This window comes from Ranitomeya imitator, chromosome 2 (assembly GCF_032444005.1).
Source record: "Ranitomeya imitator isolate aRanImi1 chromosome 2, aRanImi1.pri, whole genome shotgun sequence".
NCBI classification, from domain to species: domain Eukaryota; kingdom Metazoa; phylum Chordata; class Amphibia; order Anura; family Dendrobatidae; genus Ranitomeya; species Ranitomeya imitator.
In genome coordinates, this window is record NC_091283.1 from 543,945,150 (window position 1) to 543,968,521 (window position 23,372).

The 23,372-nt window shown below is 44.5% G+C and overlaps 1 protein-coding gene across 4 annotated transcripts in view; it reads right to left on the reverse strand.

The window, feature by feature from the left end:
- Nucleotides 1-2,952: 2,952 nt before the first annotated feature.
- Nucleotides 2,953-23,372, reverse strand: part of RALGAPB (Ral GTPase activating protein non-catalytic subunit beta) — a 119,564-nt gene continuing 99,144 nt past the window's right edge. For 2 of the 4 annotated variants that reach the window (XM_069751939.1, XM_069751937.1), the window contains 14 exons: nt 22,844-23,026; nt 20,776-20,930; nt 19,917-20,104; nt 19,675-19,781; nt 19,193-19,345; nt 10,519-10,728; nt 10,252-10,410; nt 9,980-10,142; nt 9,079-9,201; nt 8,829-8,962; nt 7,542-7,650; nt 7,173-7,251; nt 6,941-7,089; nt 2,953-6,002 (listed from right to left, as the gene is read on the reverse strand). In XM_069751939.1, the coding sequence (XP_069608040.1) occupies nt 5,809-6,002; nt 6,941-7,089; nt 7,173-7,251; nt 7,542-7,650; nt 8,829-8,962; nt 9,079-9,201; nt 9,980-10,142; nt 10,252-10,410; nt 10,519-10,728; nt 19,193-19,345; nt 19,675-19,781; nt 19,917-20,104; nt 20,776-20,930; nt 22,844-23,026 (2,106 nt within the window). In that variant the 3' untranslated portion in view covers nt 2,953-5,808. The remainder of the gene's footprint in view (nt 6,003-6,940; nt 7,090-7,172; nt 7,252-7,541; nt 7,651-8,828; nt 8,963-9,078; nt 9,202-9,979; nt 10,143-10,251; nt 10,411-10,518; nt 10,729-19,192; nt 19,346-19,674; nt 19,782-19,916; nt 20,105-20,775; nt 20,931-22,843; nt 23,027-23,372) is intronic. The other 2 variants (XM_069751940.1, XM_069751938.1) reach the window with 1 other exon arrangement.

Below are 23,372 nucleotides of genomic sequence, written 5' to 3' on the forward strand. Positions count from 1 at the left end.
ATTGATCTGTAAGGTGATAAGGACAAAAGGTACAGTTCCTGCATGTGGTTTCCTTTTGGTTTGAACCCAGAAAGCCAATTTTTTATCGTTTTAATGCAATTTTGTACTAGAATATCCTTAAGACAAGTCCCTCTTCTAAAGGATATTAAGGGTTTTTTTTGTACGGACTGGATGTACACTACTATAAAGAAATAGATGAAGAAGGCTTTCTGTACAGCTCTGTGGTGAGTGAGCATTTACATAACTAAAACCCCCAAATACCTATAAATAATAAAAAAATATATCTCACCAGAGGACTGTAGAAGCGTATCCCTTTTTCTTATTCCGGAACCTGAGTAAGTACCCCCTTCTACACCAAGGACAAGACTTCCTGTTTCAAGGCCTGTTGCCTTGCTTTCAAGGGCTGGATTTCTGTAACTAAGAATCTTTCTTATGGCCAGGAGGTGAATTCTAGCTTCAAACCTTGACCTATGGTATTTAAAGTCAATTTGTTCCTTGAGATTTCTAACCAGGCAGAAAGAAAAATCCTTTTTAGCCTTCCACCTACTTGGGGTCTGGGATCATTGTCTTCCGGATGTTTTTGGGGGATCCGCAGGACAAAGGTCATAATTGAAGCTTTTCACCATAGCTCTTAGAACCTTCCATCTCTGGTCCTTGTGGACACAAACTGTCTCATTCCAGAAAGACAAAAGGATTTCCTCTGAAACAAATTGGTGGGGAACAATTTCCTGGTATCTGCTGCTTTTGCTAGGATCTCTTCCAGGACTGGTCCGAAAAAGGAATTCCCCCTGACATGGAATGCCGCACAGTCTACTTCAAGATTGGTTGAAGAATTGGTCAAGGAGTCTCCAAAGAGCCTGGCGAGCAGAGTTAGAAAAACAGCACGAGCTGGCCATGAGCTTTACTGTATCTGGCTAAACTTTTTATCTCGCAGACATTTATTTTTAGATCTAACCATACAATTAGGGATCTTGCTGTGCATGTTGCTGCGATGTTTGGTTTAAACTGCTGCCCATGATTCCCAGGTCCTTTTTAGGAAACTTTCTGCATTTTTATCTAAGTGATCTTTCAGAAGGTCCATGTGTGTCATCAAAGGACAAAGCCAATTTGCAGGATACATGCAAAATGGCTGCATTGATTTTGGGGACCTTTTTCCCAATACTGGAAATTTTTCCCAAATATTGGATTCAAGGGATATATTCCTTTAACCCTTTTCAGAATGAAGCCTTTTTTTAATCAGTCTTCCACTCCTTTATCAGGGAGGACACGTTTTTATGTAGTGGAAAACTTTTTTGCTTTCTCACCTCCAACCACCCCAAACATAACATTCTGTAGTTTAGTTTTGGGCTCCTTAATGTCCTCAATTTTTGTTGTGGCCCTAACTGCCTTTACTTATTTATCTATATCTTCTGCTGGAAAAAAAGGATAACCTTATCTATGGAGGAACATGAAACCTCTGAATAGAATCCTACTAATTCCCCATCTTCCAAGTCTTCATCAAAACACATATCCTGCTTCTCAGTAGGAACATAAGGGGACCTACTCTTAAGTCCCTTAAGTGAATTCTGGACTTCTGTTTTAAAGTTTACCACTACTTTGACAATCCCTTCTCATACCCCACTCTTGGTCCTGCTAATATTAAAATTCTTTTACTCCCCTCCTGTGCTGGCGCCGTTCCAGCAGAGTTGGCACTCGCGTTCCCATGGCTCTCGTGTGGTTATGACATGCGAGTCTGGTGCCCAGTCAGTGGGGATGTCAATGTCCCCGCCATCGGACAAATTGATCAGAGGGAGTCAGGGCTGCAGCTGCTGGGACTTTGTTTTGATGTTCAATTTGTCTGAAGGTGGACAGTGACACCAGCGCAGATTGGGTGCCAGGCTCACGTGTCCTAACCATACGAGAGCCACGGGAACGCGAGTGCCGACACTGCTTGAATAGCACCAGCACAGGAGGGGAGTATAGGCTTTTTTATTTTAGCAGCTCCAAACATTTAGATCAAGAAGGGGTTGTCCTAGAACTGTAAAACCCCTTTAGCCATAGCTTTCAGGTTCTTCATAAGGGACGAGGATTCATTTATCAATGTTTTTTTTCAATGCAATGTTGGTACAACCTTTTATCATATGACAAGAATTTCACTCTACAAAGTGCACATTCTTTGTTTTATTCTGTGCGTTCCTAGGTCTGTCCTACAAGAAAATGCATTCAAGGGGAGGCAGCATTAGCCCTGAAGTCAGAAGGGAATTTGCTTACCCACCCCAGTAGAAAGGAACTATAATGCACTGAAGAGCTGCTTCCTCAACATGATCCCTGGCTTGGCTTTCTTCTTCCGTTATGCACCTCTTACAGCACCGGGGGTGCCTCCATCTGAATCCTTTTTTAATCTGCTGCCTTTGTGACGCCACGCCCATCAGGCCAGGTCTAATGGAAGTGACATTAGGCACTCTGGGTCACGATCTTCTCCCCTCTGCACATACGCACGCGTTGCCTCCAAAAGCATCACCACAACCATCGGGAAAGTAAAGGGAGACATCCTCCTGAGCCAAGCCACACTGGACACGGGCCCAGCAGCATACAAGCAAGCCCCATCGTCTCAGCTGGGTATTCTGCCGAGAACTCCCCAACTGCTCCAGCCTCCGGAACCTACCCCCTGAACTGGGAGTAAAGCAAGTCCCGAATATCCCTGGCATCAACAGGGACTGTAGGCCTCCCACCAAGGACAGGAAACCACTGAAGCTAGAGAAGCTCCGACTTTTAAATAGGTTTCCAGTCCTTGAAGGTGGATACTTCCTCTTTTTGTGGTGCTGTCATGAGGATGGGTTATATTTTTTGTCTCATGTCCAAGGAGTTCCAAGCGTTTTTTAATAGAACCGGTCATCTGATTCATGCACTAAAACATAGATGGCCAATTGCTAGCCTAGATATTCCGGCATAAAATAAAACACACACACGGACTTCTTTAAATAATAATAATTGCCTTTAAAATTTATTTGTCTAAATGTGTTACATTCAATATCAGATGTGTATTCCTTTCAGAGAAAGGCGACTGGCATGAACAAAAATCATGTTTCGTGGCTCATCAGGAAAAAGGTTACAGGAAATCTGCTAAACAAGAGTCATACCTTTCTATTTACAGCTCGGTGCCATCGCCCTATATACAGAATAAAATAACTAACTGGGAAGAAATCCACAGTGTCCATGACTTACAACTTTCATAAAACTGTGTACACACTTTGCATCGGCAGATGCAACCAAGTAACTACATGTGTTCCCAAATAAAGTTATATTTTATTTAAAAAAAATAATAATAGTGAATACAAATATGAGCTTCAGAGTGCAAACAGGGCGCTGTCTAATCTGCTACATGGAAGCCAGATTAACCATTAGATCAGTGGAGTTCAGACAAAGAAGAGGAATCTGTACAAGTCATACCATGACAGTACACCCCACACAAAGGCAATATTTCAAGTGATAATACAGATCAAAAACAATATTTGAAAGATATAACAGAAATACATATATGTTACACTTAAAAGATGCCCTAATCGTAGACTATCGGAGAGGAACCAGCCCCTCCGACTTGCAAAGTAGAAATTCTACTTGGACTTTTCAGAGTCTTCGGTAAAGTGAGTGTTATTTGGGTAACTGTCGGGATTAGTTACCATGTGACGGAGCTCGCACGTTACAGATGGCAGTGGAGAGGAGTTTATGGCATAGAAGATTACGCAGTGGTGTGGGACGGAGGATCACTCAAACTATACTCACAATTCTTATTGCCATCAACAGTCTCTCTCTCTCTCTCTCTCTCTCATTAATATCGAGCTGGGCATTGCTGATCTGTGGACGGTAGATATACCACGGGCTGAAAATGTTTCTCATGCAAGCAAAATCACTTACTGTAACTCGGCTCCCACCAAAAAAAAAAATTTAAAAATCTGTTGTGATAACTTAATATATCTTTATATTGCTTTTAGCCCCTTTGCAGCCACCTACAGGAAGATTACAAATACAGTCATATTACGGAGCTCAAACTATATGCTCCACCAGACTACACAAACTATATACATTTATAAGTTCATCTGTTAGATCTGAGAAACTTTCTTTAAAAATCAAATGTCTCAATGCTGAAATGTAAACAGCTGGACTTTTGTTAATATTAAGGAAACTTTTAAAGGGATTCTATCAGCAGGTTTTTGCTAGCCCATGTGAGAGCAGCATAATGTGGGAAGAGAGACCCTGATTCCAACGATGTATCACTTATTTTATTGGGCGCAGCAGTTTTGATAAAAAAGTTTTATCTGTTGCAGATTCTAGCACTTCTCTGAATGCTATCTAACCACACCCTCACCACTGATTGGCAGCTTTCTGCTTATGCACAGTGTACACAGAAAGCTGCCAATCAGTGGTGGGGGCGTGATTGAACTACTTGGCAGCAGTAGTCCTTTTGTGATAATCTGATGCTGATAAAACAGTGATTTCATGAAAACTAATCAAAAGCAACCTAGTAAGTGATACATTGCTGGAATCAGGGTCTCTGCCACTACAGTATGCTGCTCTCAGATTAGATAGCAGAAAGCTAATGACAGAGTCCCTTTAATAGGATTATGCAGACATTGATTTCAAAGTACAACAGTGTCAAGTCTGGGAGACCGGTTTATGTATAGTTTGTATTATGAAATTTGGACACATCACCTTTAAATCTATATTTATGCAAAGGATGCAGAGCTCTGTTTCACAAAAACAGCTCTGCGACTGAGCTCCAAGATATATTTAGACACACATAAGCCCGCAGTTTAGTTTTTAATTTAGTTTCAGTGCCATTAAGGGGTGAACATTTACCCACTACACAAATATAACTTTGGATCCCCTAGGGCTCCAATTTTCACGGCTTCCATTGTCATTACCAGTCTGTACTAAACACAGAAATACGTCTTCACAGAGGACAAATGCCTTCATGTGAGCAAATATAGTTTTAGTATAAAATCCTGATACCAAGGCTTGATTACAGAGGATATTGCTCTCCCTAGCAAAAAGAAAAATTTAATAATTGGAATTATAAATTCTATAAATGGGAAGCCAAAATATAAAACCATACAAATACGGAAACTTGTGTCTGTAGATAAGGCCATATTTGATATGGCCATCTTCTGTAGGCGCAGCCTAGCAATCCGAGCAAATGGTTAAAATGATGAAAACCTAAATGCAATGGTCATTTATGCCCACATATTTCAATGGTTTTACAAGGGAATGAAATGGGTCAACAAGTGCGAACACATTTGCTATTTTGGACTAGAGGAGACTTATTTGGGTGCCAGCGTCCGAGCACACCTCAATGCTTTTGGTGGAGTAACATAAAACAAACCAAACTGGAGGATTAACGTTTGCATACATAATGAGGCTCGCTCCTAACCTCAACAAGCCATCTTACTAGCCCGCATGTCATTTTACGCAAGATGGTGGCCCTGTTAGTGGGATGTAGACATGTATATGGCTAAACCCTTCGCCCGCCTGGCCACAGCCTCCTCTAACACGTTCTTCAGCTCACGCCGGAGCCAGATTTCTGACATGTTGGCATGTTTCTTGCATTGAGGATCCATTTAATAAAAGAAATCTACTACAGGCGGCCAATGACAATCATTTGCCTGCATCGCCCTTGAATATAATCCTATGGAAATCCCTCATGCCATGGACCCTCCTCACGTACACATTCAGTGCATCAGCTCTTATTTTTTGGTTTCCAGACCCTGCCACATTGGCCCTTCTAAACACAGTCGTTGGCCCCTGGGCCCCACAAAGTGGGTGAATTTTGGTTTAAGGAGTGCAGCTCTGCAGGCCAACTTCATGGAAGAGAGAGGTGTAGAACTCGGGCTCCAGCTGTCTGTTTCTGTACTTGTTGACTATTTCTGTGATTTTCTGCTTTCGTCGCACGTGAGGTGTATTGTAGGAGTCACTTTCCAATCTTTTTCTCCTGCAGATGTTGATCACTGTTTGTCTTACTAAAAAGCCTAAAAAGATGGAGAAACAAAAAAAAAGAAAAAAGAAAAGAAGCAAGAATGCCTTATCAGTGGCTAGAAATTATGATTAATTTAAGGGGTCGGAAATATTAAAACATTGCATTAAAAAAAGAATTAACTGTGCAAATGGCCTTCATCAAAACTCTTTCGTGTCCAGCTCCTATGCAGACGCATGTGTCTCCATGGTGACAGTTTACAAACAGTTTAAATCTTCACTCGTGCTCCCATCGCTCCCCTTTTCTCTCAACATTAAGGTAGGACAGCAATATGTGGGGTACAAATGCAGGAGAGTACAACTCCATATGAATACTACAATTTGTTTGTCGGTTACCTTGGAGACACACAGCTCTGCTTAGCAGCTGTGAACACAAAACATTAAGAAGTTTTTAATGAACACGATTTGCAAAAGTGATTGGAGAAAAAAAAAAAAAAAAAAAGTGTCCATATCCTTTAAATAGGAGATCAAAGAAATTATGAGTTAAAAAAAAAATTATATCTATGAAGGGTTTAAAAGTCTTCCCATCTCCAAGATCCTATCTCAAAATGTAGTAGATGTAATCATAACATTAGCAAAATACCTCCAATTAGAAATGTAGTGTAGTTCTTCCGATTTGCCATGTCACTTACCTCATTTTGGGCATTACAGTAGCTTATGTATCCATGGTTACAACCACTAAGCTGTCTACTGTATGAGTGGTCGTGACTATGGAAACCTAAGCTATTGCAATGCCTGCACATGAGGAATGGACCCAGCGAATCAGGAGAACCATATTGAATTTCTAATTGGAGGCATTTTATTAATATTACACCTACTACATACTGGGATAGGATCTTGGAGATGGGAATACCCCTTTAATTCCAAATTTAGTTCTACTTCACCATATCTCCTTTGGTGTGAATTTAGATAAAACCTCAGACTTTGCACTTACCGAGTGCTCTCCTGCTCACCACCATTCCATCCACCAAAGGGATGACCATATTGAATTTTCCAGAAGACCCATGTACTTTGACACGGAACAAGCCTGTGTGTAGGGGGTGAATGAATATTACAGGAACCTCCTTCTCGGGGGTGCTGTTCCTAAGGAAGGATGAATACATACATAAGACATTCCGAATAATTCAGTCACAGGACAGAAAGCGGGCGCCAGGTGAACGGGATACCTGATGGAAGTGTTGCTGTTCGTAGTAGTCTCTATACCAGTGCTGGTCTCTGCCGTTAGGTCTGACAACGGGAAGTTTTCTGGAAGGCACATAGGACACCATTTTTGTGACTTGGAAATATCTGATATTTTCTGTCGCGGTGACAGAGGCATTTACGATATGAAAGCAAGTGGAGTAATATCCCAGTGAAGGTGGGAGGAAAACCAACTAATGTAAATAGACAATACTTAACGAATGCAAGAAGGGCAACTCAAAAAGCAAAGATAACACTCAGCTAAGATATAAAGCAATGAGCAAAACTGGTAAAAAAAGGTGCAGAGAGGAATAAGTTACTTCTAATAAAAAAAACAAACAAAAAAAAAACTATACCCAAGTCATCATACTGCTCCAGCCACACAACTGCCACCTTCGTCTCTGGCCCTAGAGGGGGAAGAGTTCGCCCGGGTGGAGCCTTCTTTGTCCTAGATGTGGGACTGAGCTGGAGAATAAAAAAAATAATAATCCAACAGTTTATAAATCCGTTTCCTAAATCTACATCACCTAATACTATTAATAAAAGTTCTGTGAAAAAACAAAACCCAAGTGATTCACTGTGTTCCCTAGTTCTTTCTCCAGCCCAAGCTAGCAACAACCATCTAGCTCAGATCATTACATTATCTAGAGGACTGCCTATAGACTTATTACCGTATTTTCCGGCGTATAAGATGACTTTTTAACCCCTGAAAATCGTCTCAAAAGTCGGGGGTCGTCTTATACGCCGGGTACGGAGTGTGCAGGGAGCGATCCTGGATGGTTCCCAGGGTCTGGAGGAGAGGGGACTCTCCTTCAGGCCCTGGGATCCATATTCATGTAAAAAAATAAAGAATAAAAATAAAAAATATGGATATACTCACCCTCCGATGGCACCTGGCTCTCAGCATTGCAAGCGGCAGCCTCCGTTCCTAAGAATGCATTGAGCGTAGGACCTGTGATGACGTCGCAGTCGCGTGACCGGTTGCATGACCGCGACGTCATCGCAGGTCCTTCGCTCAATGCATCCCTAGGAACGGAGGCAGCCGCTTGCAACGCTGAGAGCCAGGCACCGTCGGAGGGTGAGTATATCCATATTTTTTATTTTTATTCTTTATTTTTTACATGAACATGGATCCCAGGGGCCTGAAGGAGAGTCTCCTCTCCTCCAGATCCTGGGAGCCATACGCACCGCACACGCCATATAAGATGGCTGGTCGTATAAGATGACCCCCGTCTTATACAGCGGGCATATCCCAAATTCCATATTTTATATGGAAAAGTTGGGGGTCGTCTTATACGCCCAGTCGTCTTATACAGCAGAAAATACGGTACTTTTGGAGTGTCCCTTAACATTGTAGTCTTGCACAAATTAGATGTCACTGTAAAGCAGTCCATAGAAAAGATTTAGATTAACTGCATTCTGGCCAATCACCCAGGCAAAGGGATTGTTTGTAGAAACCATCTTACTAGCAACATGACAAAAAAATACAAACCCCCAAAAACAGTATGCTTGCCATAGTGGAAAATTATAGGCCCAATTCAATGGATTATGCCATAAACTCTTATTTTTGACTAACCACAAATTTTCACTTTGACAGATGACATTTTGACACTCTCTGATATTGATCTGAAATAAGATCTCACCCTTTGTGTAGAATTCAAACTTTCTGTATGGTTCGGAAACAGTTCCAATGTCAATGGTTGCTTTAATATTCCTGGCAGAAGATCCATGTTGGAGTCCCCTTCTTGATCAGATATATTACTTTCTGAAGTGTCTGCTGTTAGACAAAGAGAAATGGTAAAAATGTTAAATACGAATAGTTAAGTCAATGAGAAAAGTTGTGGGAAAGACCATCTCGGGAATCATTACCCAACACAACCGAGCAGAACTTACTCTGAGACTCCACCGCTGATGGTACAACAAAGGCGATTTCAGTCAGGGCATCGGCATAATAAAGGACCTTCTTCTCCCCATTAAATATGCTACCTCCAGTATCCTCAGCTATCGCAGTTTCCTCTAGAGAAAGAAAAGTGGAAATTGTGCCTTATTCAGATGAGGAATACACTTTTCAGTGGGATCTTTACATTGGTTCCAGACACAGCATTGTTTCTTGTCAGAACAACAAATAACCCAAAAATTATCCTTCATTCTCTAGAGGGCATACAAGCCAAGGTTTGAAGACGTTGGGTTGTCCCTGCATGGTGATCTATGCCATACTGATTCCTCAGCTGACTAACTCAAGAACTCAATCTTCTCTATGAAGGGTCAGTAGAGTCAAGCAATGGTCGATTGTTTGCCGCTGCTTGGGGCTGTGGGAACAAGCCGATATAACTGGTTGTGGGATAAAGGCATTATGTCCATCTAATTTTAGGTGTATCATGTGCACTCAATGCTTGTTACAAGATTATTTTTACTGTACCTAAAACACAGTATATCTACAGTGGTAAGAAAATAATGATGTCAATGGTCACTACTTTTGCATTGATGACCTGTCCTCAGGTGGCTGAGTGGCACTTATCAAGATCAGATGCTACCATTGGTGGCAGTAGCCAGAAGTTCTCGGATGCTGTTGGAACACATGACCCAATCAGATTATCGATCAACAAAAAAAAAAGTAGTGGCCAACCCCTTTAAGTGTGATTTGACAATATCCAAACTGGATAAGTAGACATAATGAGCACTTATGAATATGCACCTTATAAAGGGTTACTGACTTCAGTGGATAGAGGAAATTCATGGACAGTTGGAGTATCAATACAATTAATCTAATTTCATTAAGTGATTACAAACATACCAAGACCTTGGTCATTTTCTCCTATGCAATTAATCGACCAGCTTGTGGACACGTGTCCTGTCCAACCTGGATGAGTCCCAACATCAACAGGCCAGCCCAGGGAAAGCAGAAACTCCAAGAAGTGGGGCTGAACATTACTAGAAGATTCTACATTCTTCAAGATCTACAAAATAAGTCACCAATGGTTAAAAAGACAAAAAATCCTTCATAGCTGTAAGCACCTGACTATTGTCCTATAGGACTGCTTGGGAGAAAAACCTGTATTCTCTTACCTCCTGACTTGTTTTTTGGCCAGCCTTCATGTAGAAAATGAAAACTGTATCAAAGGGACGACAAGGAAGCAGATCCAAGTATCCAATATCATCAAAGAAACCAGTGATGTGCGAATCAAGTGCAATAAGGTGAGGAGGTAGACGGCTATTTACTGTCTCCTGGAGAAGAACAAAGATTACAATGTATTCAGAATGACCTAGACAGGTCTGAATGGGAAGACTAAATTAGAGAGATCTCCTCATTTCAATATCAGGAATTTTTCTCACTTTCAGTGCTTCAAGGGAGAGGAACCCAAAATGTGACAGGAGCAGGCGAGCGGTCTGGAACTCCTGTGCTGGAGGGGGAGGCTTACACTCCGTTACAGAATCAGGGTAACTTTTCTTCTTAAATTCCTCTTCCTTCATATGATCCAGCCCAGTCTCATATGTAATCTGTTTGGCCATTCCAAGTTTCAGCTTCTCGTGCCTCAGCTCCAACTTGGAAAAAAAAAAAATCAGAATGTAAATTATTGATTAATTTTATTTAACTGAATGTTTTCCCATCAGCACAAAAGTAGAAAATCAAAAGCTCTGCCAATTCTGTGAAAGTTTTTTTTTTTAATCTTGTTGAGCCAGATCGCACCACTCTCCAGCCTCCGGCTTCTCGGTGGAGGTGCGCTCCTGCTTGAGCTCTGACCAGTGGCATCGTTAGGCCGCAGGCCTGAACTGTACGCTCTTCCATGCTGCAGATCAGGGGCAGATTTGTCCCTGCAGTGCTGGAGGTGCGCAGGAGCAATGAAGCTGGTCCGTTCCAGCCAGCTTCAGAGTAGCGTCTTAGAAACTCTATAGAAAAGAGCTTGGAAGCACTGTGCTCCTTTGAAATGTCCTTAGCTTTAAGGAGTAGCTCTCTACCTAAATATAATTCAAAATGGTTCTCTGAACGTAATTTTTTGTCCAAGCAAGAAAACAGGATTTTTGGTTGCTTACCGTAAAATCTGTTTCTCGGAGCCTTCATTGGGGGACACAGGAAACCATGGGTGTATGCTGCTGCCACTAGGAGGCTGCCACTATGCAAATAAAAAAAGTTAGCTCCTCCTCTGCAGTGTACACCCCACCGACAGGAAGTAGGATATTCAGTTAGTGAGAAAGCAGTAGGAGAAGCAACGTGTAAAGAGAAAGAATATAATAAACTTTATTCATATAGGGCTGACAAATTCCGCAGCGCTCTACAGATTAACAGTTTCAAACACTCAAAGAGTGTTCAAATAACTCAAACGTTAACAGTATAACACAATAAACAGAGCTGTTCAACTTGGGAGGGTGCTGTGTCCCCCAATGAAGGCTCCGAGAAACAGATTTTACGGTAAGCAACCAAAAATCCTGTTTTCTCTATCGCCTCATTGGGGGACACAGGAAACCATGGGACGTCCCAAAGCAGTCCCTGGGGCGGGAAACAGCATTCAACTCCAATCTGGGTCAGAGGAACTGACCACCATCACCTGCAAGGTCTTCCTACCTAAGCCGGCATACGCCTAAGCTAGGCATGGAAGTCTCGCGAACATGTGGAGGACCGATCATCGGTCTGTAGAGGTGCAAGGCAGAGGCCCTATATGTGCACCGCCGGGAGGCGCCCACTGCCCAGGTAGAGTACGCCTTAAACCTGGAAGGAGGAGCTGTGCTCTGACCCGGATATCTAAACATTGCTGACTGGATTTTGCGGGCATACGTTGGTTTGAAGGCCGGAGGGCCTCTCTACGCCGAGCCCATATACTGAAAAGGGGGAGGGGCGGCCTTAGCTGGATAGATGCACCTCGCCCTGACCCGGTAGCATGATGAGCGAATGCTACGAAGGATGAGTCCAAGCAGGACGAAAGGAAGGGAATCAAGAATGATAGACAGAGCTATGGAGAACCTCGGCAAGGTAAAGGCAGAGCACTGAACCGGTGATCCACAGAATGTACAAAACTGCTGACAGACTCTGGAAGTGGTTGAGAGCCTGAAAAGAAGGTATAAAACGAAAAAGGACTTGCCCCTCGCAAAAATGCAGGATTGTCCAAAGACTTGAAGAAAAGGAGGACCAGGATAAAGGCTTTCATAAAATAAAGGAAAGCACATGCGGTCCCAGGAGAACAACGAGGTTTAGTTTGAGGAAGAAGGGAACTCGTCCCTCCGATGACCTTCTTAATAATTGGTTCAAGTTGGAGCCAAACTGACGGAAAACCTCGGAAGACAAGCGGTGAGGGACCTCCCAGAGGGTAAGTCCTGTCACGCCATAAGCAAAATGGACCTTCGGATTGGCACGACATTGCTGGATGTCCAAGCAGCACCTGCAGCGGCATCCGCGGGGGTGGATTCCATGTACTTCCCTGCATGAGTAAATTAGTCCGCAAGGACAGCGATTTCCTCTGATTGGACTCCTTGAAGAGTGCCCTGATGGAGCAGCTTAGCCCATGCATCTGTAAACTTTGCTGTCCAGGTGGAAACAAAGGCAGGGCACAATGTAATAATAATAATAATCTTTATTTTTATATAGCGCTAACATATTCCGCAGCGCTTTACAGTTTTGCACACATGGCGGACACTTCAATGGTTGACTTTAGTATCGTTGCTATCCTAGAGGGATCCTCTCTCTGGGAGAGGAGGACTATCGGTGGAAAATATGGAAACCGGAGGGTCCAGAGACAGAGAAGAGGTCCAGTTCGCAGTAAGGTCAGGAGAGAGGAAATATAGGAAACCGAAACATTTCCCTCTTTGGAACGGCTGGGTTAAGGATTCCAAAATAAAACCCAGAAAAGACCATTAATTTGAAATGACAAGAAGGGACTTGAGAGTAGGGTACTGGAGACCTGCTAGAGAGCAAACGCTGCGAACGTACTGAAGGGGGCCTCGGGTGAAACCCTGGATCTCAACCCAGCAATGTAGACTCTGCTACATCAACAGAACGGCTCAGAAAGGGAGAACCGTTTGAAGAGACCATCTCTTGCCCGTCTAAGTAGAAAGAACGGAGACTACCAGACGACTCCGCGGACTCCGATCCATCAGGAAGCTAAACTTAAGCGTACAGGGATGAAGATGGTTAACAGGGACTATGGAAAATGTCGACAAGATGGGCGATGATAGGCACAATCGGATATGGACAGTCAAGGATTCCATGGAAAACCTGGAGTATTTCAATTTCCATGGAAAGTTGGCCCTAGGAAGGGGTACACAGGCCCCAGAAAAGACTTGTCTGCCAAGGGGAAGATCCTTACCTATGACGACTTGAGTGACCCTACCCGTCCCAGACCCTCTGGAACGGGGAGAGGATTGTAGTGTGTGGATCTACTTACCTAAGTATAAGACACCACACAAACGAGGAAAACAGTGAAAAAGATACGAATCCTGCTGAAGGAAGGAACGTATTATCACCAAAACCCCATCATTGGATCCAGGCCTGTGCAGCCTTCTACACTGGACGATGCTTGCACAGAGTAGGATCCAATTCCTATCCGAGGTGGAAGAACCTGTTCCTGCCACGGTCGGAAATAAAAGTCCGGAGATGATCGAGGTTTAATCCAGTGTCTGTAAGAAAGAAGAGGTAAATACTGACACATAAATAGGAAGCTCTATATTGAGGTTGTTCAAGGACCTCTAGAATAGTGCAGTGAATATCATAAGTCAAGGTATTAGATGGGCTCTGACTCCGAAAGAGACAGCCAGAACATATAACACTGTAATAATATATGATAGGAGTAATGCACTGGATAGTGCAGAAAGACCTAGAGTTAGTGGTAGGCCCGAATAACCAGACGGATAGGAAAAAGCCCTCAGAGTGCAACACGCAACTAAGGCCCAGTGCGTGAAGAAAAAATGCTACCAGTTGGTACCTGACGCCGGCGTGTCCGACCTACCTATGTGGACTGGCCACTTATGCTGCAACTGAGGTCCCCCATGGCACTATGATCCACCCTGTGGTACGTGGTAGATCTTCTGTATAGCTGTTATTGACCATGAAACACACGGTAAAAATTGCTCCTGACTCACCTGAAAGCGGATTGTAACCGCTGCGGCAGCCAGCCAGAAGTGATGAATACCGAGCACATCTCTCTGGGTGGAGACTAGAGGCCTAGTCTGGCCTGGGTAGAGCCTAGGCAGATGCTGCAAAGGATCCTTAAGAGCGTGATAGAGGGAGTTTCTGACTCACCTGCCTCTGGGGCAAAAGATCAGGACCCATGTAGCTATCCATCTCGGGCACATTTAAACCACTGGAAAGACGGCAGGTATTGACTAAATGTGCCTGGAAGATGACCTCGAAAGCTTGGATAGCGGACAGAGTACTGCTGCAATCATACGGTAGGAATAGGAGAGTGCATCTGACTTACCTGAATACAGTACAGAATGCCAGTACCACTGCAGTGGTCAATCCAAGACACGTTTGATCCGCTGAAGATACAACAGTGTCAAATACCGTACTGTACCTGGAAGGTGGTGCGTGTGAAAACCTGGATGGCGGATAGAGTACTGCAGCGATCGGCTCTCGGTATCCTGTGACTAATCAGCATGGAGAGAACCCTGGAGAAGGGTATAGGAGAGAGTTGATTCTGTGTTGCGGTCTAGGTCATGATACCTGACGGCATTAGGCAGAATAACAGCTTCCGTGTAGTAAGCCGCAGCACGGAGTGTGTCTTCAAGTATGTCCTTCCATGCTCGTTCTCCTGAAGGTAGGACAGTAGGCTTGTCAACAGGGGGACTAAACTCTACTCTCTGTTGTGCACCTGAGTTCAAACCTTTGCGCCTGCGATATGTGGTCAGATTCTTTATCCACTGAGCCACAGCAGACATTGCTAGGATATACGGACTCTTAACCAGCTGGAAGTTAGGTCCGAACCCTGCAGCGTGAGGTGGGTAGGAGCAGCTCCTCTCTCTGCTTAGAGCAGTGTAATGGTTGCATCCGGAGGAGGCTGCAGGGAGATGGAGGGCGAGTGCCTGAGAGCAGGAGATATGGAAACGTTTGATATGCCAGGGCTCTAGCAACCCTGTGTGTAGAGAAATAGCCAAGGCTCGCACTGCTGAAAATCAAGGCACAGGTCTGCAATAGCAGAAATCACAACAGCAGTGTGACAAAAAGGAAAACTCCAAGGAAAGATGTGCAACTGAAACCTGCGAAGAGAACGCCCTATGGCAGGTGTTATAATGGTTCGTCTCCCTGTGGAAGGTGAGGGGCGGACAGTGGCACAGATGACGGCAGCATAGGGCATACTGCCATACCCCTGCTGGAAACTGCACGGCTCTAGAGCACTTATTACACCTGAGATGGCACGGCTCTAGAGTACTACTATGCCAGTGACTGTATGGCTCTAAAGTGCTACTACGCCAGTGATTGCGCGGCTCTAGAGTGCTACTACGCCAATGATTGCGCGGCTCTAGAGTGCTACTACGCCAATGATTAGTGACCGGCTTGCATCAGAAAAAGGGCAAGAACGCTCCCCTATCAGATTAGACTGAGCATACCTATAAAGAATGCCAGAAGGCTAGGGGAACAGGAGGGATGCAGAGAGGAGTGCCAAACTGCTGAGCAGTGCTACTCACAGCAAGTGTAGAGTCCTGTGGTCTGCTCCCAGGCTGTAGCTGCAACAGGCATCAGGTACTAGAGCAGGTCCTGCCGAAGAATCAGCTCCGAATCCCATGCCGAAGATGGCGACCTTCTGGAGATGCAGGGACACACAGTGTGAGGTAGCAAAGAGCGCGCTCTCCAAGGCCGGAAGAGGGGCGGAGCCAACATGCTGGAAAAGACCCTCGCCTGACTAAGAGGAGACTCAGCCCAGCGTTCCTGTATTGCGTGCGGGCTGAGCCGGCTGCAAACCCCCCCCCCCCAGGCCCCTGAGAGACTAAGAAGGAGCCAAGCGCAGCAGGAGAGCCGCTCTCCATGTTGGGAGGAGTGGGCGGGGCTAAACGAGTGGTCCGGGAGGACAAAGATGGCGCCGGTGGGCGGAGCTCGCCAAGCAAGACGGGCGGGAGAAAAGCCCGCCCGAAGGAAGGAAGAAGGGGGCGGAGTCGCGTCGCCGGACTAGGCCCAAAAAGAAGCCGGGGCCTAAATTAGAAACCGGTGGCCGCAGATCATATAAAGTGCAGCGCGGATGCCAGCAAAGACTACCGCGCTGGCGTATCAGTTAACCCCCGCCTGGGAAGCGATGCCCCTAGGAAAATGCTTCTCTGGTCAGAGACTGAGCCGGACCAGCAAGGTGACTAAGCACCTGGAGCGCAGGCTGGATAGAAGAAGCTGGGGCCTAACAGTCTGCGTAGTCTTCCCCCCCCCCCCCCCCCCGCACAGAGAACCTCAGCACAAGCAGTGGCCCTGTGACCTCAAACATGGAAAGGGGGGCTAAAATACTCACCTCCTTCATCCCACGTCGGCTGATCAGAAGAACCCTGGAAAGAGAGGTACCTGATAAACCAGGGAATGAGTCGGACGTCCAGATGAAGGCCGTTGGTGGACGTACTCGTCTCCTCCAGCCGACAGGCTCTGGTGGGCGAGCGGGTGGGAGACGGAGCTAGGACCGGTTAGGATCTCCTAAACACGCTTCTGTGTTAGGGCTGGGGTCCTGCTGGCAGACATATGAGGATACGGGGTGGCAGTACACGCCGTACTCATAGTCCGTATTGTGGGACTACAGGTGTGACTGCTCACCCTGTATCCCTTCCGGAAAACCTGAAAGGGAACGACGCACATTGAGGTAGATAAGGGTCTAATGAAAGACCCGTGTCCACCTCCTACTGACACTAAGCTAAACTGAATATCCTACTTCCTGTCGGTGGGGTGTACACTGCAGAGGAGGAGCTAACTTTTTTTATTTGCATAGTGTCAGCCTCCTAGTGGCAGCAGCATACACCCATGGTTTCCTGTGTCCCCCAATGAGGCGATAGAGAAAAGCCTCTTTATTTGACGTCTTATTAATTTGCCAGAATATTTTTAATCTATACTTTATTTTATGTTGTTTTTGCACTTGTTATATTGTTGTGGTGCAACTATGTTAATATGATCTTCATTTCCCTTTTCTCCTCTTCCTCCCTAACCCCCTTCCTTTGCATGGATTCCTTCCTTTCCCTTCATTACTTTCCTAACTCATTGTCCCCAATATTGTAAAAATCCCCTAATAAAAATAATTTTGAATGAAAGAAACTCTATAGAAAAGAGCTTGTAAGCACTGTGCTCCATGCCAATGAGCCCAGTCTCCTCTAATAGACTGCAGAGGTGGCCATTAACCTAGACATGGAGGCGCAAACAATATACCGTATATACTCGAGTATAAGCCGAGAATTTCAGCCCCTTTTTAGGCTGAAATTGCCCCCCTCAGCTTATACTCGAGTCATTCCCAGGGGTCGGCAGTGGAGGGGGAGCAGCAGCTGTGTAATAATACTCACCTGCTCCTGGCGTGGTGTCATCCTTCCTGTAGTGAGCGGTCACATGGTACCACTCATTACAGCAATGAATATGGACCCCACTCCCATAGGGGTGAAGCCGCATATTCATTACTGTAATGAGCGGTACCATGTGACCGCTCAATACAGGAAGAAGCTGCCTGCGCCGTGGAACAGACGTGAAGGGACAGCGCCAGGAGCAGGTGAGTATGACGGGGGGCAGTGTGCGATATTCACCTGCTCCCCGTTCCACCGTCGGCGCCACTGCGTCTTCCCCATCCTCTGCACTGATGCTCAGGTCAGAGGGCGCGATGACGCGATTAGTGTGCGTCGCCCTCTGCCTGAACAGTCAGTGCAGAGGATGGGGAAGACACAGCTGCGGTCGACGCTGGAACGGGGAGCAGGTGAATATAGCAAGTGAAGGGGGCCTGAGAGGTGAGTATGTCATTTTTAATTTTTTTAATCACAGCAACAGCATACGGGGCAAATATCTGTATGGAGCATCGTGCAGCGTTATATGGGGCAAATATCTGTATGGGGCCATGTGCAGCATTATACAGGGCAAATATCTGTATGGGGCCATGTGCAGCATTATATAGGGCAAATATCTGTATGGGGCCATGTGCAGCATTATGTGGGGCAATTATCTGTATGGAGCATCTTATGGGGCCATGTGCAGCATTATATGGGGCAAATATCTGTATGGGGCCATGTGCAGCATTATATGGGGTTAATATCTGTATGAAGCATCTTATGGGGCCATGTGCAGCATTATATGGGGCAAATATCTGTATGTGGCCATGTGCAGCATTATATGGGGCAATTATCTGTATGGGGCCATGTGCAGCATTATGTGGGGCAATTATCTGTATGGAGCACCTTATGGGGCCATGTGCAGCATTATATGGGGCAAATATCTGTATGGGGCCATGTGCAGCATTATATGGGGCGTATTTTGTATGGGGCATCTTATGGGGCCCATCATGAACTGTATGGATTACATGGGGCTCCTGATTCAATATGGATATTCAAAAACACAAACTACTGATGTCTCAATTTTACTTTTATTGGTATCTATTTTTATTTTTGAAATTCACCAGTATCTGCTGCATTTTCCACCCTAGGATTATACTCGAGTCATTAAGTTTTCCCAGTTTTTTGTGGCAAAATTAGGGGGGGGGGGGGGGGGTTAGGGGGGGGTCGGCTTATACTCGGGTCAGCACATACTCGAGTATATACAGTAATTAAAAAATCAAATGGCAAAATTTAAATTTTAACCATATATCATGAAGAGACATGGATGTAGCCTTATAGTAGGGGGGTGTAAGTATGCACCTTACTGCATGGTTATTCTGCTACAGAACAATTCTTTATTACATGCACCATATTTTTCCATTAGATTTCCGAAGGAATTGGAAAAAATAAACCTAATCCCTAAGGCAGGTTGATACAACCCAGAGTCATAGTACAGGCATTTGTATGAGGCATACGGTAAGTAGCCTCTAAACTTGTTAAACAGAAAACATCTTCGAATTTAAAAAAAAAAAAAAAAAAGCAGCTTTACCTCTTCAGTAACAATTTCATGCAGGTCGGGAATACTAAGATCTGCCTTAACAAAAGGGATCTTATCCACCTCTTCAGGAAATGGCCGATGCTTTACACTGTACTTGATGCCAACATCATTCTTAGGTTCTGGCCTGGTTTCAGGGATGAACATCTGTAAACAGAGGGTAGAGCTTATGACATTGTCATTTACTGGGACCTTTTATACCATAGGGGTAAAACCGGCAATCACAAAGATCGTGTAAAGATCAACTAATTCTGCCCTTGAGCGGTCAATGTCAATTCAATAAGCTGCATAAATGAAAAGCACAGGAAATAAAAAAAAAACAAAAAAACATTGTGATATCTCTTATCAGAGAAATTAAATCTACTTTTGAGAACCATCTCCCCCCGGCCTCCTGAACGCATCAGAAATAAAACCAAAATCCATCTTGGCTGCTTAGAAATTGCTAAAATGTCTGAATGCGGTTTGCACATACTCACTCTCTGATTGGCTCTTGCTGTTCGCGGTAAGTGGCAGAGTTGCATGGCCCATGCATGGCGACCGGACATGCCTCGGATTAGTACAGTGATGGACGGACTTGGGTTGCCTAAATAGAAGCTCAGCATTAATAATTCTGCCAAGCTTGGAGATGTTTGCAGTCTGTGACTACGTAGAGCGCAAGCTATATGCGAGAGCCCGGAATAGACTATCACAATGAAATGACACTCCAAAAATGGCTTACTCTGCTCATTCCCAAGCGGCTGCTCCAGCATGGCCAGTATGACGCTGTTATCGAGCACAAAGTAACGGAAACTGTACTTGCTGACAGTAGGCAGTCGAGAGTAAGTGATCAGCGTGGTCTCATTCACCAGACTACATGGAGATGCCGGGCCACTAGGAGGTGGGAATGCCCCAAGAAGCTGCATAATACTTGACAAAATAAAAAATAGAAGTCCATGTGAATAGTTAGCATTTATCTAACGGTAGAAGCCAGTCTATGACACCAATGTGTCTACAATAAGTGAGAAAACCACATTCATGAGATGTCAATTAGCTTTATTGTGCCGAAAAAGCAAATACTCCAATATCATGTCTACCACTTCTATGCTGGTTTATTTGTTTCCATGGTTACAGACTACAAACTGTGTAGTCTGATCCTACAGTTACACTCCTGCCAGGCTCCAAATTCTTGCTAATCTGATCCCGCAGGCATACTCCTGCCTGTCTACCAAGTCTTACTAACCCAAAATAAAGATATTCCATAGGATGAAAGGGAAGAAGACGGCAAGATCAGAGTACACAGTTTGCTAGCAGTCTGTCTATACAAAACGTGTAGTCTACTGAGCTATAGACTAAAATCATGGTCTATTGTTACTGCTGATTATTAGCAAGGTTTCCTTTTGGATGTATTTCAATGACACCAGGTAATACATAGTATATGACAGTTTAAAGAGAAATGTTGACAAAGTATCATCTAAGCTAGCTCAGTGTCGACAGAAAATTCATTTATCTATGATAGAATGGAATGGCTATGTGTCTTATCAGCCTGTACGGACATATCTAGTGAACATGACCTTCTCTACAAGAATGGAGCTCAGTACCAGGTTAATGTGGCTTCAGCGGCATCTTTTACTCTCATAGAGGCTGGGTTGTGCTCCTTGTCCCCTTTAAATCGCACTTCTTGTAGCTCAGGGTTTTTGGACTTGCTGCCAGATATCCCCAGCTCTACAATCTCCAGCACCTCTTTTAGGCAGTCCTAAGAACAATACAAGTTTAGTTTTATAAAAGATCGCAAAAAAGGTCCACCATCACAGAAGTGAGCAAATCAAAGATGTCCGAGAACCTCCTCTCATCTGGGAAAGAGTAACCAATCCATCTACAGCTCAATAGCTTATGTACACACAGTTATGAGAAAAACTAAGTACACCCTCTGACAATTCTAGGGTTTTACGCAAGCGGTCTTAAAATTAGGCAAGTACAACCTCAGATGAACGATACGTGACAAATTCATTGTAAACCAAAAAACTAAGCCCAAATTGTGAAGGTGGTGTGAAAAGTTAAGCCAGCCCCATGAATCAATAGCTTGCAGATCCACCTTGACTATCAGTCTCCCAAATTGTTTGGGAGGTATTATGGTCCACTCTCATTGCAGTTTTGCTTAAAGGGGTATTCCCAGCTCCAAGTCCCTATCCCACTATGTAGTAGGTGTAATAATAATATTAGCAAATACCTCCAATTAGAAATGTAGTATAGATTTTCTAATTCGCCATGTCTCTTTCCTTATGTGCATTGCAGAACCTTAGGTATCCATGGTTACGACCACCGATATGGTGCCAGTTAGGCTTCTTTCACACTTGCGCCGTGTGAAGTCCGTCGCAATCCATCGTTTTGGGAAAAAAACGGATCCGGCAAATGTGCCCGCAGGATGCGTTTTTTTCCCATAGACTTGTATTGCCGACGGATCGCGACGTCGTGTCCGTCGTGCACTGGATGCGTCGTGTTTTGGCTGACTGTCGGCACGAAAAAAACGCCATTTCCTACCAGCATGCGCGGCCAGAACTCTGCCCCTTCCTCCCCGGACTTTAGAATGGGCAGCGGATGCGTTGAAAAACTGCATCCGCTACCCACATCATGCCACATTTTCACAATGTGCGTCGCTTAGCGACGGACCCGTACCGACGCAAGTGTAGTTGCTAGTGGTCATAACCATGGATACCCAAGGTCCTGCAATGCCTGCACATGAGGAAAGAGACATGGCGAATTAGAAAAACTATATATTTCAAATTGGAGGTATTTGCTAATATTATTAAACCTACTACATATTGGGATAGGAGTTTGGAGATGGGAATATCCCTTTAAGTTCATTGAGGCTTGGGCACTTTCTAAATTTAAGACCTTCTATGAACTAGATTTAAAATTTATGTCCCGATATGTAGAACCATAGAGTTGAAAGGGTGTACATAGTTTTTCATGACTGTATATGTACTTTTTTGTTAGAAATACAGTTCTTGATAAGCAGCTTAGTTCATAATTGCAGTGTAAGTGCACCTTAAGATAATTGTGAACAAGCATGGTTAAAAAGGCTTGTTTTACAATTATTTTCCCGTGTAAAAAGAGGCTGCTGATCACCCGATGAATGAGCAAAAAGCTCATTCTTTAGGTGAAATGATCTTTTATGCAGAGGAAAATATCAGTTTTTGGTGTGTCATCCTGTGTAAACAGGACTTGCTCTGGCGGGAACTCTGGCCGCTTATGTGCACTGAGTGATCTAGTATAGATGCCCAGTGCACATCGCTTACTTTGGTCTGCCTGTGTAAACAGGTATTCAAGCTACTGATGATCGGTAAAAGTTACCGGCAGTCATATCATGCTGCTGGTCGGTCTGTGTAAACACACTCTTAGTAATAGACAGAAGTGTACATTGGCTAGGAGAGATAAAAACAGACAAAATATAAATAAGAGATATTGTGAGATGGGGGAGAACTATATACAGCACTTGACTGTACAGTAGTCGGCAGTGCTGATCAGAGCCGGACTGTGGTTTATCTGAGATTAGAAAGAAGGGTGGTTTTAATGGAACAGAGCTGCAATACCAAACACAACCCAAATCCAAATGTATAGTCTCTTTAATGAAAAGTAGAAGATCTGTGCTAGAATTGGTCAGGTCACCTTTTCATTTAACATGTCGGGATGCTCGGTGAGCCAGACACACAGGCACTGAAATGCAGCAACGATCATAGAGTGCAGGTCTCTGGAGTGATGCGGAGCTGGACGGGAGCACTGGTACACGATGTAAGTACACACAGAGCTCACCGCTCTCTTCCGGTCAGCAGAATCAATGCTGACCTTTACCTGGGGAAAGAGGAAAGGATGAGTATGTACAACTAACTAATGGCACCAATTGTGGCCAAAGGGTCTAGGAGATCTGCATTTTAATGGCATCAGATTGGCAGCCCACATCACACACACCTCGGTCACTGAGTGGATGTCCATCACCCACAAACCACTCTGCAGATTCTTATTAGCATGGAAATCTATATATTGCTGCTGTGCCTTTAGTTTGAGAACAGCCAGGTCAGTGATGGAGATCTGAACCTTAAGCAACGGGCCTCATGTACAAAACTAATGCTGGTGATAACCAATCCAGCGCTGTGCTCTGCACTCCTCCTGCTCTGGCTGTGAGCGTCTGTCAGCCGGA